General features: G+C 42.6%; 1 protein-coding gene across 1 annotated transcript in view; it reads right to left on the reverse strand.

The window, feature by feature from the left end:
* asap2b (ArfGAP with SH3 domain, ankyrin repeat and PH domain 2b) overlaps window positions 1-14,601 on the reverse strand; it is a 48,597-nt gene that overhangs the window by 11,566 nt on the left and 22,430 nt on the right. Inside the window, 15 exon segments of the mRNA XM_029677255.2 lie at window positions 80-269; window positions 712-806; window positions 1,155-1,288; window positions 1,934-2,103; window positions 3,720-3,768; window positions 3,949-4,036; window positions 6,508-6,577; window positions 6,983-7,083; window positions 8,045-8,131; window positions 8,623-8,698; window positions 8,839-8,924; window positions 9,818-9,947; window positions 10,796-10,845; window positions 11,187-11,261; window positions 13,529-13,674. Of these exon segments, the coding sequence (XP_029533115.2) occupies window positions 80-269; window positions 712-806; window positions 1,155-1,288; window positions 1,934-2,103; window positions 3,720-3,768; window positions 3,949-4,036; window positions 6,508-6,577; window positions 6,983-7,083; window positions 8,045-8,131; window positions 8,623-8,698; window positions 8,839-8,924; window positions 9,818-9,947; window positions 10,796-10,845; window positions 11,187-11,261; window positions 13,529-13,674 (1,547 nt within the window).

Genomic DNA, 14,601 nt, shown 5'->3' on the forward strand with positions numbered 1-14,601 from the left:
TTAATAAAATGTCAAATCTGTCACCTGCCCACCTTCTGGCTGTCTAAATAAAAAAAGAAGATAATGTGATTAATCTTACATGCTCATTGGCCAGTGGTATGGTCTCCATCAGGTCCACTCCTTCAGCGTAAACCTGGATGAGGGAGAGGATGTTTCGGGTCTTCACTGCCTCACACAGGACGTGGAGCCTGGACTCCTCGTCCGCACACTTCCTCTGAACAAACTTCTTCTCTGTGTACTTGGCTGTGATGTAGTCCTTCCGCGTCTGCCTGAGGGAGACAAGAGCGCAGACAGACAGATGGGCAACTACCAAGAGACAGGAAATCTGAGTTTAAGGCCAAGTTCCAAATGGAACCCTATCCCCTAGTACATGGAACCCTATCCCCTAGTACATGGAACCCTATCCCCTAGTACATGGAACCCTATTCCCTAGTACATGGAACCCTATCCCCTAGTACATGGAACCCTATCCCCTAGTACATGGAACCCTATCCCCTAGTACATGGATTTGTAGTGGACTATATAGGGAATAAGTTGCCATTTTGGGATGTACCCTAAGACATTCAGGACTATACATAGTATAACAAGAAGTTAAATGTATTGAACTTAATATGAAATAAATAATGAATGTATTCAGTCAGTGTTGTTCCTGTTATGGTGTTGAAGTAGGGAGAGGAGTGGGTGTGGTTTGCCCGACTGTCTGTCACTCACATGTCACTGGAGGGGTTGGGTTTGGTCATGCCCCGTGCAGACAGGTCCGCTTCCATGATCTCATTGAAACCCGCATTGCCCACATTTTTTGCCAGCTGGGAAAGACCAGGTAGAGCACACGTCAATATGGTATCTATTCAGACCCTATAAATCTAGCCTGGTTCCAGATCTGTTTGTGCTGTATAGCCAACTGCCATAGGAGTTGGCAAGACAACACAAACAGATCTGGGACCAGGCTACTACTAATCATACTAAAATAGTACAACAGCTTATACAATCAGAGCTGGGTTCAAATAATCAAAACTGCTTGGCTGAGCTTCCCTGGCATCTACCCATCTGGCACTCCAGGCAGGCTAAAGCAAACACAATAAAATATTGATTTAAAAAAAATAGTTTTGAACCTGTTTGTATACAATGCAACCATTAATGCCTGTGATATTTACCAGGAGCTCTGCGGTTCCCAGGACGTCCAGTGTGAGAGACTGTATTCTAGAATAGTGGACGCCCATCTCCCTGTGGATTCCAGAACACTCGATGCAGATGAGCACTCCCAGGTTAGTGGAGAGCCAGGTGGGCTCTGAAGACAGAGATATATATTATCAGTGTAAGACTAGTGTGCTATGGCCTGGGGTGATCTGTTGGGTTGCTGCCACTGCCTTCGGATCTTAGCCCTTGACCTTCTGGCACACCATTTCTCCTCTTTACTTTCCTGTCTCGGGATTTTTTTTTAGTTGAAAATCTTTAAAAAATGATATTAAAAAAGACTAGTGTGCTTCCACTATAAGTTCTCACCTGAAATAGTTGTACAGTTAAATACAGTTCCACTCCTAAGAGTGAGATGTGGTATATTGATGCACTATTTTCATTGTCCTATCAGTGTAAATTCAGCACATGGGATATATAGGCAAGGTAGGATTTCAATAACATCTAACCGAAACAGCCAACCCTCTTTCTATATTTGAGGAACTAGTCTGACTGGCCTAACAAAGACTCCTAAGAATGTGTGTGAGCGCATGCACATAGACAAAAGAACACGTCAATCGTCAAACAAAGCAAGGTTGTGCGTTCAGCATGGTAAATTACGAAAACCATGTCAGCCCCTCACACATTCACATACTGTATGTACAACACTGTGTTCATTTTCATATAATACCCCTCTGGGAGGAAGACCACAATATTTTCTTGCTGCCTTTTCCCAGAATGCTCTCTGTGTGTCACTCACTAGGCGCTCCACAGTCGCAGCAGACGTCGTTGCCGCTCATCCTCTTGACCTCACTGACGATGGCCTTGGTCAGCTCCTGCACTATGTTGTTCTCCCCTCCCTCGTCCTGGTCTCCTTTGAAGGCATTGTTCAGCGCCTCCTCCTTACTGTTCTGCAGGACTGAGATCCATCTGAAAACACAGGCAGGTCCAACCGAGACAAAACGTAAGCTTGGAGGCAACATGTACGTCCCAAATGGCACCCTATTCCTTACGTAGTGCACTACTTTTGACCAGAGCAGAGTACACGTTATAGGGAATAGGGTGCCATTTGGAATGCCTACAACGTCAAAGAGGGTCTGAGAAGTGACCAATTACATGTACCCCCTGTATCATGTATACACATAATGAAGAGCAGGGTTCCCCAACTGTTTTCTAAGCAAAAAATAAATACAAAGAAACAAATGTATGTTGAACATAAAATACTGTAAAATCACCAGCAAATCAGCTCCAAGTTATTTTAATTTAGGAAATTCTAGAGATACACTAAATACACAAAAGTATGTGGACACCCCTTCAAATGAGTGGATTCGGCTATTTCAGCTGACAGGTGTATAAAATCGAGCACAAAGCCATGCATTGTTCCAACATCTAGTGGAAAGCCTTCCCAGAAGAGTGGAGGCTATTATAGCAGCAAAAAGGGGACTAACTCCATATTAATGCCCATGATTTTGGAATGAGATGTTCAACGAGCTTTTGGTCATGTAGTGTATGTGATCATATACACATTTTAAGTGATGATTATTTAGTCAAAAATGATATCTGTTTTAGCTTCCTGCGGTAAATTTGTAGTCTACAAATCATTTGTAAATATGTTCCTGCCTCCATCCACTCAAAAAATAAAATCGTCCCGCGGCTGAATCTAGTTGATGAGCCCTGATAAAGGGTGATCAATCAAAAACACATATTTTAAAACAATGTTAATTGTGTAGATACTCCTCTGAGAAAACCAATGGTCCAAACTTCACATCTCTATCATAATCCGTTCAAAATTTTTTTTTTTAGCTTTGTAGGAAGGCCAGAATTAGGGTTACTATGGAGGCCAGAGAAGAAATTAGCATTGCATCAGCTAGGCTGTATGCTGTTTGAGAATTAACAGTCTCTCTGACAGGCTCACTGTTGAACTCATCTTTCTTCTTAAATCCGAAGGACATAAAACAATATAGAGGTAAGATAGAAATCGAGTTTGAGACATATTTCAGTATACACTTTTCAAATTAATGCTATTCTTCTTTTGAAGATTTCTCACAGAAACATGCATATCTCTGTGAAATGTCAACAGAGCACTGAGCATAACGCAAGTTTAAAAAAAAATTCAACGCCTTTTACATTTAATTCAACTCGTGTCATGCTAATTTGGCTTTTTGCGACACACGGAAACAACTTTGCAGACTACCACCACAACACGTAAAATCCTCAAAAGTTGCAGTGCAAAAGTGCCACCGCTCTATCAACAGAGCTCGGAGCTTATTACCGGATGTATTAGGCACAAAATCCGAATTTGGGATATAATGCTAATGACATGTTAGAGAAAGACCCCACCGAACGATTCAGACATGAAGAATCATATTTGTCTTGGTAAAATGTATTTTATGAAATAAGGAAGTGAAATTTCATCACCAAAGTGTGTTTTCATCCACTCTGGGCAGCCTGCATAATGATGTATACACAATGTTCGCACACAAACTTGCACCGTGCAAAAGGCACAGACAGTTCACATTGGTTCAGTGAACCCCTATGGTACTTACATCTGACACTCAGTCTCTTCCTCAGCTTGAAAGTGATAGGTTCTGTCATCTGTTTGGGTAAACAAAAGAATGAGATCAGATTGAGTAAGAGGTAGTTGCAGTAAGAGAAGCTAGGCTACCGGAAGGCATACTACTAGTACTAGATGGAAGATGAAATGGCTGTCGTTGAAAAGGGTTGCAGATGGAGGTTTTGAGATGGAGATGAGCCTCAAACTGCTGCGTAACATACGGGAGAAGAGATCAAAGCTTTTCTTCTCATCTGGGTTGAGCTTCACTTGACAGGTTAGCAGGTTGAGTTTAGCTGGTGGTCTGTTCGCCTATGAAAGAGGAGCAGAGAGACAGATGAGAGAAGAGAGTGGACCAGAAAAATAAGATAAAACATTTGAATGCTAAAGTGTATCATACAGCATGCATGGAACTTTCCCATAAACTAAGTCAGTTGTGTGATGTCAAACACTCAAATGACTTCAGAAAAATAACATTATCAAATGCAGCAGTAACCCATAAATGTATCATTGTTGAATTAAATGGTATGCTGCTTACAGCCACATCCCTATAAAGGCCCAATGAACAGCATTGTTTTTAGATGTCACAATTATTGTCCAATTCTTTAATGAACAAATGTGACCCTTCCCAAATCAAAAACATTCTATACTGTATTATTGTATAACTACTATAGCATTTACGGTAGTGTTTTTGCAGACTTTACTGTAGTATTTACTGTAGTATACTGTAGTACTTACAGTTAACCATAGTATAAATGGTGGCCTCCCGGGTGGCGCAGTGGTCTAGGGCAGCGCTAGCTGTGCCACCAGAGACTCTAGGTATGGGCATCCGGCCGCGACCGGGAGACCCATGAGTCTCATTTGTATCCCAGTTAGGGTCTACACCGGTTGTAAAGCGGGATTGAAGTTATTTGGCTACTTTAGTTGTGATAGAAACCTTATCAAAACAGGCCTATGGGCCAGGCTACATGTGACTATGATTTGAAAAAGTAGCAAAAAAAAAGGCATGTCACCCCAGCTGCCAAACTAACCCTGATTCAGATGACCATCCTACCCATGCTATATTACAGAGACATCATTTATAGATTGGCAGGTAAGGGTGCACTCGAGCGGGTAGATGTTCTTTACCATTCGGACCATCAGATTTGCCACCAATGCTCCTTATAGGACACATCACTGCACTCTATACTCCTCTGTATACCCATCGCAAGACCCACTGGTTGATGCTTATTTAGAAAACCCTCTTTGGCTTCACTCCTCCCTATCTGAGATATCTACTGCAGCCTTCATCCTCCACATACAACACCCATTCTACCAGTCACATTCTGTTCAAGGTCCCCAGAGAACACACATCCCTGGGTTGCTCCTCTTTTCAGTTCGCTGCAGCTAGCGACTGGAGCGAGCTGCAACAAACACTCAAACTGGACAGTTTCACCTCAATCTCTTCATTCAAAGACACAATCATGGACACTCTTACTGAAAGTTGTGGCTGCTTTGTGTGATGTATTGTTGTCTCTACCTGCTTGCCCTTTGTGCTGTTGTCTGTGCCCAATAATGTTTGTACCATGTTTTGTGCTGCTACCTTGTTGTTTTGCTACCATGTTGTTGTTATGTTGTGTTGCCACCATGCTGTGCTGTCATGTGTTGCTGCCTTGCTATGTTGTTGTCTTAGGTCTGTCTTTATGTAGTGTTGTGTTGTCTCTCTTGTTGTGATGTGTGTTTGTCCTATATTTATATTGTATTTATTTTTTAATCCCAGGCCCCCGTCCCCACAGGAGGCCTTTTGCCTTTTGGTAGGCCATCATTGTAAATAACAATTTGTGCTTAACTGACTTGCCTAGTTAAATAAAGGTTAAATAAAATATAAAATAAATCTATGCACTTAAAATAGCAAATGGAGGACACTTTTCTCGTGGTTCATTTTCATTCCAGCCAGGTAGGCTGTAAAGAGAAGCAATGTGCATTAGGGAAGTTGAGAAATATATATGGTAGGCCTAGTCCATAGAAAGCTGATGGGATCCTCCTCTTTTTATTAGAGGCCATCCCCCTCAAGCAATTGCATAGCCTATAGAAGTGTTGCGCAACATGAGCTCATGGGCTCTCATGAAGTGTTTGATTACATTTGCATTGATAGTGTGCTGAGTACCAGGCAGTTTGGAAGTTTGGTAAGCTACTAATGACCATCAGCAGCATCAGAGCTTGGAGAAACTTAATTACCATGACTAAACAATCTAGTGGAATTTGACTGCCATCATGACTCGTGACCGCCGGTGTGGCGGTCATACGGTCACCATTACAGCCCTAATCACAACTGAGACAATGCTATGCCATTAGGATTAGACGTTTTGACATTAGGGTAATGTTGTCAAGAGGAATGTAACTTGGAGCCATTTGTGATTGGATTCCTAGAAGAGGTCAACAGGAATCCAGTCAAAAAAGAAAGAGTAAACCCTGTGCACAGAAGGAATTCAGTCAAGCGTTAATACAGAAATCAGCCTGCCGACCAAAAAAAAAAAAAGAGTTCAATCAAAGATTGAAATTCTAAGAGTGGCGCAGTGGCCTTCTTTTCATCTTCTTCTTGCTCTGTCTTAACATGTGGTCTGGCTCTTCATCAACAACAAAAATATGTAATTGTGCTTCGTCGTCCACATTGTCGTCCACAGACCTAATTGAATTACACCGGCTGACGTGCAGTATGTACAAGCAGCATGCATAACGGCATGGTATGAAGGAAAGTGAGTGACCAATAGGAGAAGACAGGAACAAGAAAGGAAGCCTCGTACCGTTCCATGGGAGATGGTCAGGAACCCGTTCTTCACAGAACACTTCCTCTTCTGCCACACTTTTCTCAGGCTGAAGAAGAGAAGGGAGAGATAATATTCATTATGACACTACAACACTTCTCTATACATGTTCACCTAGAGCAGGGTTTCCCAAACTTGGTCCCGGGGCCTCCCTGGGTGCACGTTTTGGTTTTTGCCCTGGCACTTCACAGCTGATTCAAATAACCTGGATGACCAATCCACATCTTCAACCACACCATTTCCCGAGCAGCAAATGGAATCATGTACTGTATGTCTAGAGGACATAATATCACCCTATCACCGATCACCCTATCGCTGCGAGTAAAACGCAAGTGCAAGGTGTCCACAGTGGGTTCCCCACCACTGCGAGTCAAACTACATTTCCCTGCCTTTGCCGGGGAAATATACAGCTGTTCTTGCGTCTGACCATAGGCCATATTGGTCATCCACTCACCCCTCGCTCCTCTTATGGAGAATTCCAGAGCATTCCGTACCGTAGGCCTTATTCCCCTGGAGCTGATGAAGGCTGTATCCAGTCTGTTTGGCCTGGGAGTCCTAATACGCAGGAACAAACACACGTGCACGCACGCACACACACACATGTACAGAACAAATATATAAGTCTCATCTCTCTCAATGCTCAGACATTCATCCAAATCATGTTTCTTCAGCCTCCTCTTCTGAAGGCCTCCACTACACTATGTCACCATACTCCCTACAGTAGTGCACAATATAGGTAAAAGGGTGCAATTTGTAACTCAGACAATACCTTCAGCAAAATCGAGGTTCAAGGAGAGGAAAAAAAAGGCTTGATTGGGGAAAGAGCTAAAGTCCACCAAGAAAGCACACATTCCCTCTCCTAGCCACTGGTGGTAACCATCATCTGACTATTGCATTGTAACTGTAAGTCACGAGCCAAGTGAGACGACACATAAGACCAGTCATCTGTAATCCTGTAGTAGACTACAGGTTTGTTAAGGTAGAACTAGTGTCTTTTCCTATTTTGCTATGACAAGACAGGTAAGACTAAATGCATGACAGTATATGCACTAGAACTGGTCTGGAGAAATGATTGATATAAGTAATTGGATTAGGTCCCTTCCTCTCTGCTACCAAGGTTATGTAACTGGTGGGCTCCTGAGTGGCACTGCGGTCTAAGGCACTGCATCTCAGTGCCAGAGGCGTCACTACAGACCCTGGTTCGATTCCAGGCTGTATCACAACCGGATGTAATTGGGAGTCCCATAGGGCGGCGGACAATTGGCCCAATGTTTGCTAGTTTAAGGTTTGGTGTAGGCCGTCATTGTAAATAAGAATTTGTTCTTAACTGACTTGCCTAGTTAAAAAAAGGTTAAATAATTTGTTTTTTAAAATACTGGTCTCCTACTAATACCAAGAGGAAATTCCCTCTTGGACCTAAGGTGAAACTGGTTTTAAGTCGCAGGCAGGGCTACCTCATCACGAGAGTGTGATTCTAAATCACCACCACTTCTTACTCCAGTGATTGAGAGCTCACCTCTTTCTGTTCAGACAGTAGGGAGGACTTGAGAACATCTCTGAGCTGACTCAGCTGTTTCCTCTCCCCATCTTGGGTCTGTTTGATCTGAGAAACAGGACGTGGGAGAGTCAAGAGACACATTATTGACAGACATGCAGTGAAACCAGGGCAACTACCAAAGAGAATATTATAAAATGTGGATGAGTCTCAAATGACACCCTCTTCTCTATATAGTTTACTACTTTTGACAGAAGCTCTATGGGCCTTGGTCAAAAGAAGTGCACTAAATAGGGAATAGTGTGCCATTTGTGAAGTAGCCTCAGCGATAGAGAGAAAAACCCCTCTCAGACCAACTCAGACCCACTTCAGCACAATCAACCCAAACACTCAGTTCAAGGAAATGAAGATAAAACATTCCATCTCTTTTTTATAAAGCAGTGTTGGGACTGCCTCCTGGCCTGTGGAGACTCAAACTGACACTACATAAACTTTGAACAAGCATTGTTTGGAAAATGCTTATCAAGCATTTGGTGAGAAATGCGGTGTACACATTAAACCAGGAAAGGATAAAGATAGAGGTCGACAGAGTGGCTCACTGTAATCAAGTCTGTCGCCAGTTTCTCTATGGAAGGTTTGAGGCTTTTCACTGCGATTAGCCCATCCTGGAAGAAGCTGTGAGGAGAGAGGAAACAAACACAGAACAGGAATTTTCAGAGTCAAGATGGGTCAAGCATTTGCCCTCCTACAAAAGACAAAAGCCAATAATTAAACATTGATCATGTGAAATCCCCAAATAAATGAAAATGACATACTTGCACTGGGCGTGGAAATATTTGATGAGGTTTTGGAGGAAGTCGACCCTCTTTTTCGTATCGATTTCATTCACTTTTAGAAGATACTGGAGACAGAATAACACACAGCTAGTAATGGCCACAGAGAGGTAGGATGAGGTGGTGCACTGGCCTGATCCCAGATCGGTTTGTGCTCTCTATGTAACTGAGTTAGATTGTACAGTAACCTCACTCCCCAGGTGTTGAAATGTCTACACTCGCGCTACTGAATTGGTCACTTTTCACTGGCACAACTGGCTAAGACGTTGTGGTTGTCCCACCTAGCTATCTTAAGATGCATGCACTAACTGTAAGCTGCTCTGGATAAGAGCACCTGCTAAATGACTGGAAAACGTTCATGTAAATAGAGGATCACTTGTCGAGCCCAGTAAGAGGACAGGGACACTGAAGGAAGCTCTGCTGTTAAGCAAGCACAGTCACGTCCATCACATTATAGCCAATACCCATGATCATAATAGCCCATCCAATCTACCTACCTCATCCCCATATAGCTTCTTTTTTTTAAATGTACTTTTCTGATCTTTTGCACACCAGTATTTCTACTTGCACATTATCATCGCACATCTATAACTCCAGTTATAATTTAGTTATTGCTAAATTTGATTTACTTTGCTACTATGGCCTATTTATTGCCTTACCTCCTCATGCCATTTGTACACACCGTATTTAGACTTAGAAGAAGTCCACAGTGACTTAGAAGAAGTTCTATTGTGTTATTGACTGTACGCTTGTTTATTCCATGTGTAACTCTGTGTTGTTGTTTGTGTCACACTGCTTTGCTTTATCTTGGCCAGGTCGCAGTTGTAAATGAGAACCTGTTCTCAACTGGGCCTACCTGGTTAAATAAAGGTGAAATCAAATTTTAAAAAAAATAAATAATAATAATTGTGATGCCAGCGAAACAGAACTGGGACCTGGCCAGTGGTACACACCCTCTCACCTCACACATCTGGAACTGGAAAAGGCGTCTCTCCTTCTCCATCTCCTCAGCGATCTCTCCGCCACTGAACTCTGTCCGTATCATCCCGTGCTGCTTGGCATGCTCCTTCTTCTCCTTCTCTATCTTAGTGCTGCAGGGAACACAGAGGTCACAGCGATGATGATGCTGGTGAAGCACCGCACGAATGGACGAAGAAGGAAAATCATTCACCAATTAACTCATAGCAAGCAGCTGCACGTGGTATCAGCATTTACTCGCATCAGTTTACGTTAAGAGTTATTACACCGTTCTCATTCATCAAGTCGAACCAACATGGCCACTCACATCAACCCAAAGGCTCTATGACTATGCCACAGGAGTTTGTTTGCACAAGGCATTACTCTTTAGTAAACTATTAACTCTTAAATGTCCTGCCAAGACCTCATACAGTGAACTAGATTGATCTCTACCTTTGTTAAGTCACTTATAATAATCTTTCAAAACATGTCTGTCATGACTGTCATTTTGAAAATGAAAAGATTATGTAGGGACTAGGGACATGTGCCGTATAACTGCAGTAAAGTAAACCCCTTGTCTGTCCATACCATAGTTCATTTGACAATAAAATAACCTCAGACGGACAGAGTATTCACATACAAACAGGAAGCAAGTGCGGCTATTGTAGGCCTAGTCTCATTCTCTCTCCTAAGGGTCTGTCTGTCAGCTGTTTTAGGAATAGCAGCAGTTGACGTTTTACTAGCTTCCATTGTTTTCCCTTCATATTTGTTGTTAAACTGAACCCACATGCAATTTCATGGTGGTGGCAGCTTATGCCCCCCTCCTCTTTTCCTTGTGCTCGTAAGCTACAATCATTCATTTAGGCTCAACTCACACATAGCAAGTGATGGTGCTTTTGTTTGAAACTCAAACTGCTGCAGTGGTGGCGGTGGTAAAACGTAGGGAGTTGTAACTTGCGAAAGTAAAGTGACTCTAACTCACAGTTTAGTTTCGTAATCTTTCCAGGCTTTATCAAAAGGCTTTTTCAGATCCTGTTGAAAAAGGAACATAACAGTATTATTACAAGGGAGAGACACATGATATGAGTTTAAGTCGTGAATATTAAACTGACCATAAACTGTGATTTATATTGCAGGTTAAAGGTCAGTCACATGGACTTTGCTCATTAAAGTCATTTACAAGGCAATCCTTAAATGGCTATAGGGATAGGAATTAGGAGGACCATCCTGTGGCTACGTGTGTTCAAAATGACTAGCATGGGACAGGCCTACTCCCTACCTCTTGTTCTGACTGGTATTGTAAAACACATGTTCTGATTGGTTATGGTACAACACTGATTGATAATGTTTAATAACACATATAGTAGACCTACCCCTTTGACCCCTTTCAGGTCTCCTTTCAGTAGACTGTCTATGGGGAAGGTGATGATGTTGTTCATGTTCTGCAACTGAAAACACAAACAGGTAGACAGACAGAGTTAGAGTGAAACGTGGACAACCAGTGAAGAACAAAACCACTGTAAATACAACCTACAGTGGCTTGAGAAAGTATTCACGTCCCTTGGTGGGGGTTGTATATCATTTGATTTGCACAACATGCAAAAAATATTTTTTACTGTGAAACAAAAAAAACAAAACAAAAAAAAGCTGAAAACTTGAGCGGGCATAACTATTCATCCCCCCCAAAGTCAATACTTTGTAGAGACACCTTTTGCAGCAATTACAGCTGCAAGTCTCTTGGGGTATGTCTCTATAATCTTGCCCATCTAGCCACTGGGATTCTTGCCCATTCTTCAAGGCAAAACTGCTCCAGCTCCTTCAAGTTGGATGGGTTCTGCTGGTCTACAGCAATCTTTAAGTCATACCACAGATTCTCAATTGGATTGAGGTTTGGGCTTTGACTAGGCCATTCCAAGACATTTAAATGTTTCCCCTTAAACCACTTGAGTGTTGCTTTAGCAGTATGCTTATGGTCATTGTCCTGCTGTAAGGTGAACCTCTGTCCCAGTCTCAAGTCTCTGGAAGACTGAACCAGGTTTCCCTCAAGAATTTCCCTGCATTTAGCGCCATCCATCATTTCTGATCAGTTTCCCAGTCCCTGCTGATGAAAAACATCCCCACAGCATGATGCTGCCATCACAATGCTTCACTGGGGATGGTATTCTCGGGGTTGTTGGGTTTGCGCCAGACATAGCATTTACCTTGATGGCCAAAATGCTAAATATTTGTCTCATATGACCAGAGTACCTTCCTCCATATGTTTGGGGAGTCTCTCAAATGCCTTTTGGCGAACACCAAACGTGTTTACTTATTTTTATCTTTAAGCAATGGCTTTTTTCTGGCCAGTCTTCCGTAAAGCCCAGCTCTGTGGAGTGTACGGCTTAATGTGGTCCTATGGACAGATAATCCAATGTCCGCTGTTGAGCTTTGCAGCTCCTTCAGGGTTATCTTTGGTCTCTTTGTTGCCTCTCTGATTAATGCCCTCCTTGCCTGGTCCGCGGGTTTTGGTGGGCAGTCCTCTCTTGGCAGGTTTGTTGTGGTGCCATATTCTTTCCATTTTTTAATACTGGATTTAATGGTGCTCCGTGGGATGTTCAAAGTTTCTGATATTTTTTATAACCCAACCCAGATCTGTGCTTCTCCACAACTTTGTCCCTGACCTGTTTGGAGAGCTCCTTGGTCTTCATGGTGCCGCTTGCTTAGTGGTGTTGCAGACTCTGGGGCCTTTCAGAACAGGTGAATATATACTGGGGTCGTAACAGATCATGTGACACTTAAATAAAGTGTGCAATCTAACTAATTAAGTGACTTCTGAAGGTAATTGGTTGCATCAGATCTTATTTAGGGGATTCATAGCAAATGCACACATACATATGCACGCACCACTTTTCAATTATTTTGGGGGGGGAATGTTTTTTTCAAGTTCTTTTTTTCATTTCACTTTTGTGTATGTCCATTACATGAAATCCAAATAAACATCCATTTAAATTACAGGTTGTAATGAAACAAAATAGGAAAAGGGGGATGAATACTTTTGCAAGGAACTGTATATTTCTGTTTATTTTCCCTTTTGTACTTTAGCAATTGGCACATCATTACAACACTTTATATAGACATACTTTGATATTTGAAATGTCTTTATTGTTTTGGAACTTTTGTAAGTGTAATGTTTACTGTTAATTTTTAACCGTTTTTTTCACTTTTGTTTATTATCTATTTCACTTGCTTTGGCAATGTTAACATATGTTTCCCATGCCAATAAAGCCCCTTAAATTGCATTGAATTGACAGAGGCTACTCTGTTCAAGAAAGCCTAAACTCTTCACAAGTCACCCATCACAAGGTGTGAAGGAAACGCTAACAATTCACACTATGAAAATAGCAACTGAGCACTCAACCCCCTCTTGCACAATGTCTTAAAAGGCAAGTTCTGCCTGTTACATAGTCTTAAATAGGTCTAGATATCTTCAAAAGTGTACACTCCACACGCATGGTTGCAACAGGTCAAATGAAAGGGCAGATAAAAACAATGAATAAGAGGAAAACAAGGGCCATAATGGAGGTATTTGAGAGGTGGAGAGAGAAAGGAGGTAGAGACACAGTATGTGACAGTGTATAGCTGTGTGTGTGTGTGTGCGTGTGTGTGCGTGTGTGCGTGTGTGTGTGTGTGTGTGTGTGTGTGTGTGTGTGTGTGCGCATGTGCGGTGGGGTCTCACCAGGTTCTTGAAGAGGGCTGTGAGCTCTTTGGTAAAGACGGCAAACTTGATGAAGGCTGAGCCCACCTCAGGGTCCTCTCTACAGACACAGTTGTCCCCAAACTTCTCCATAGACTGGATGTACTGCTCCTCATTGTCAAAGTGGGCTGGGAAACACACACGGCGGTCACTGGCAGTCAGTGGTCAAGTCGAACCAGAGTTTAAGTAATGGATCATCACAACACACTTTACATCATTAAAAAAAACAATACAAGTGGCTCTACACAGACTCCCATATTCATATTATCTTCTATGCTATGCAATCCAGGTGACTTTTTAGTGGACATTTCACATCTCTGTGATACTGTCCATGTTTCTAAGTTGACCTGACCTATAAAATGGAAACGCTTTGCCTATGACTAATCACCAATAAGCTTGAGGAAGGTAGTCGACCATAGGAGTTGTCAAGACGGCACAAACAGATCCGGAACCAGGCTAATGAAGCCACTCTCACACGGCCTCTTCTTAACAATGAACAGCATGTAAGGGCGTGCGAAGTGTGTGTAACAAACTAAGAGCAGCTCCAAACCAGAGCAAGCGCTAAGGTATTTCCAGCATGTGCAGAACACACTCGATTAGAGCCATGATTACCAACTCCTGATCGGTTTGAAAAACACCCCAGGATTATGACTCAGGCCTGGGACTACACTGGAAGGTCTGTGTACTGGGTGAAGGGTGGAGAGGGTCAGTCATGGAGAGAAAAGGCCTGGGCCTAGGGACGCTTAATATACCGTATTATAGGAAGGACTGGAGTTACAAGAGCAACACCTCTGTTCTTTTGGCCTGCTGGGACAGGTGTGTGGAATGGGAGGAATGTGGAGAGGTGATATCCCTCTAATTCTCTGCCTCAATCGCTCTTTCAAGGTTACACTTTGCCTTCTTCATACACTTCACCCTTCAAGGTCACACTTCACCTTCGATTCCCAGGTGGCGTGTGAAGGCCCCCAAATCAAGATCCAGATCCTCTGAGATCAAAATGTTCAATGGTAGGTGAAACACTGCAATCGCTCCAATCTGTGTCCGTGTCAATACAG

The sequence above is a fragment of the Oncorhynchus nerka genome, linkage group LG13 (genome assembly GCF_034236695.1).
Source record: "Oncorhynchus nerka isolate Pitt River linkage group LG13, Oner_Uvic_2.0, whole genome shotgun sequence".
Taxonomy (NCBI): domain Eukaryota; kingdom Metazoa; phylum Chordata; class Actinopteri; order Salmoniformes; family Salmonidae; genus Oncorhynchus; species Oncorhynchus nerka.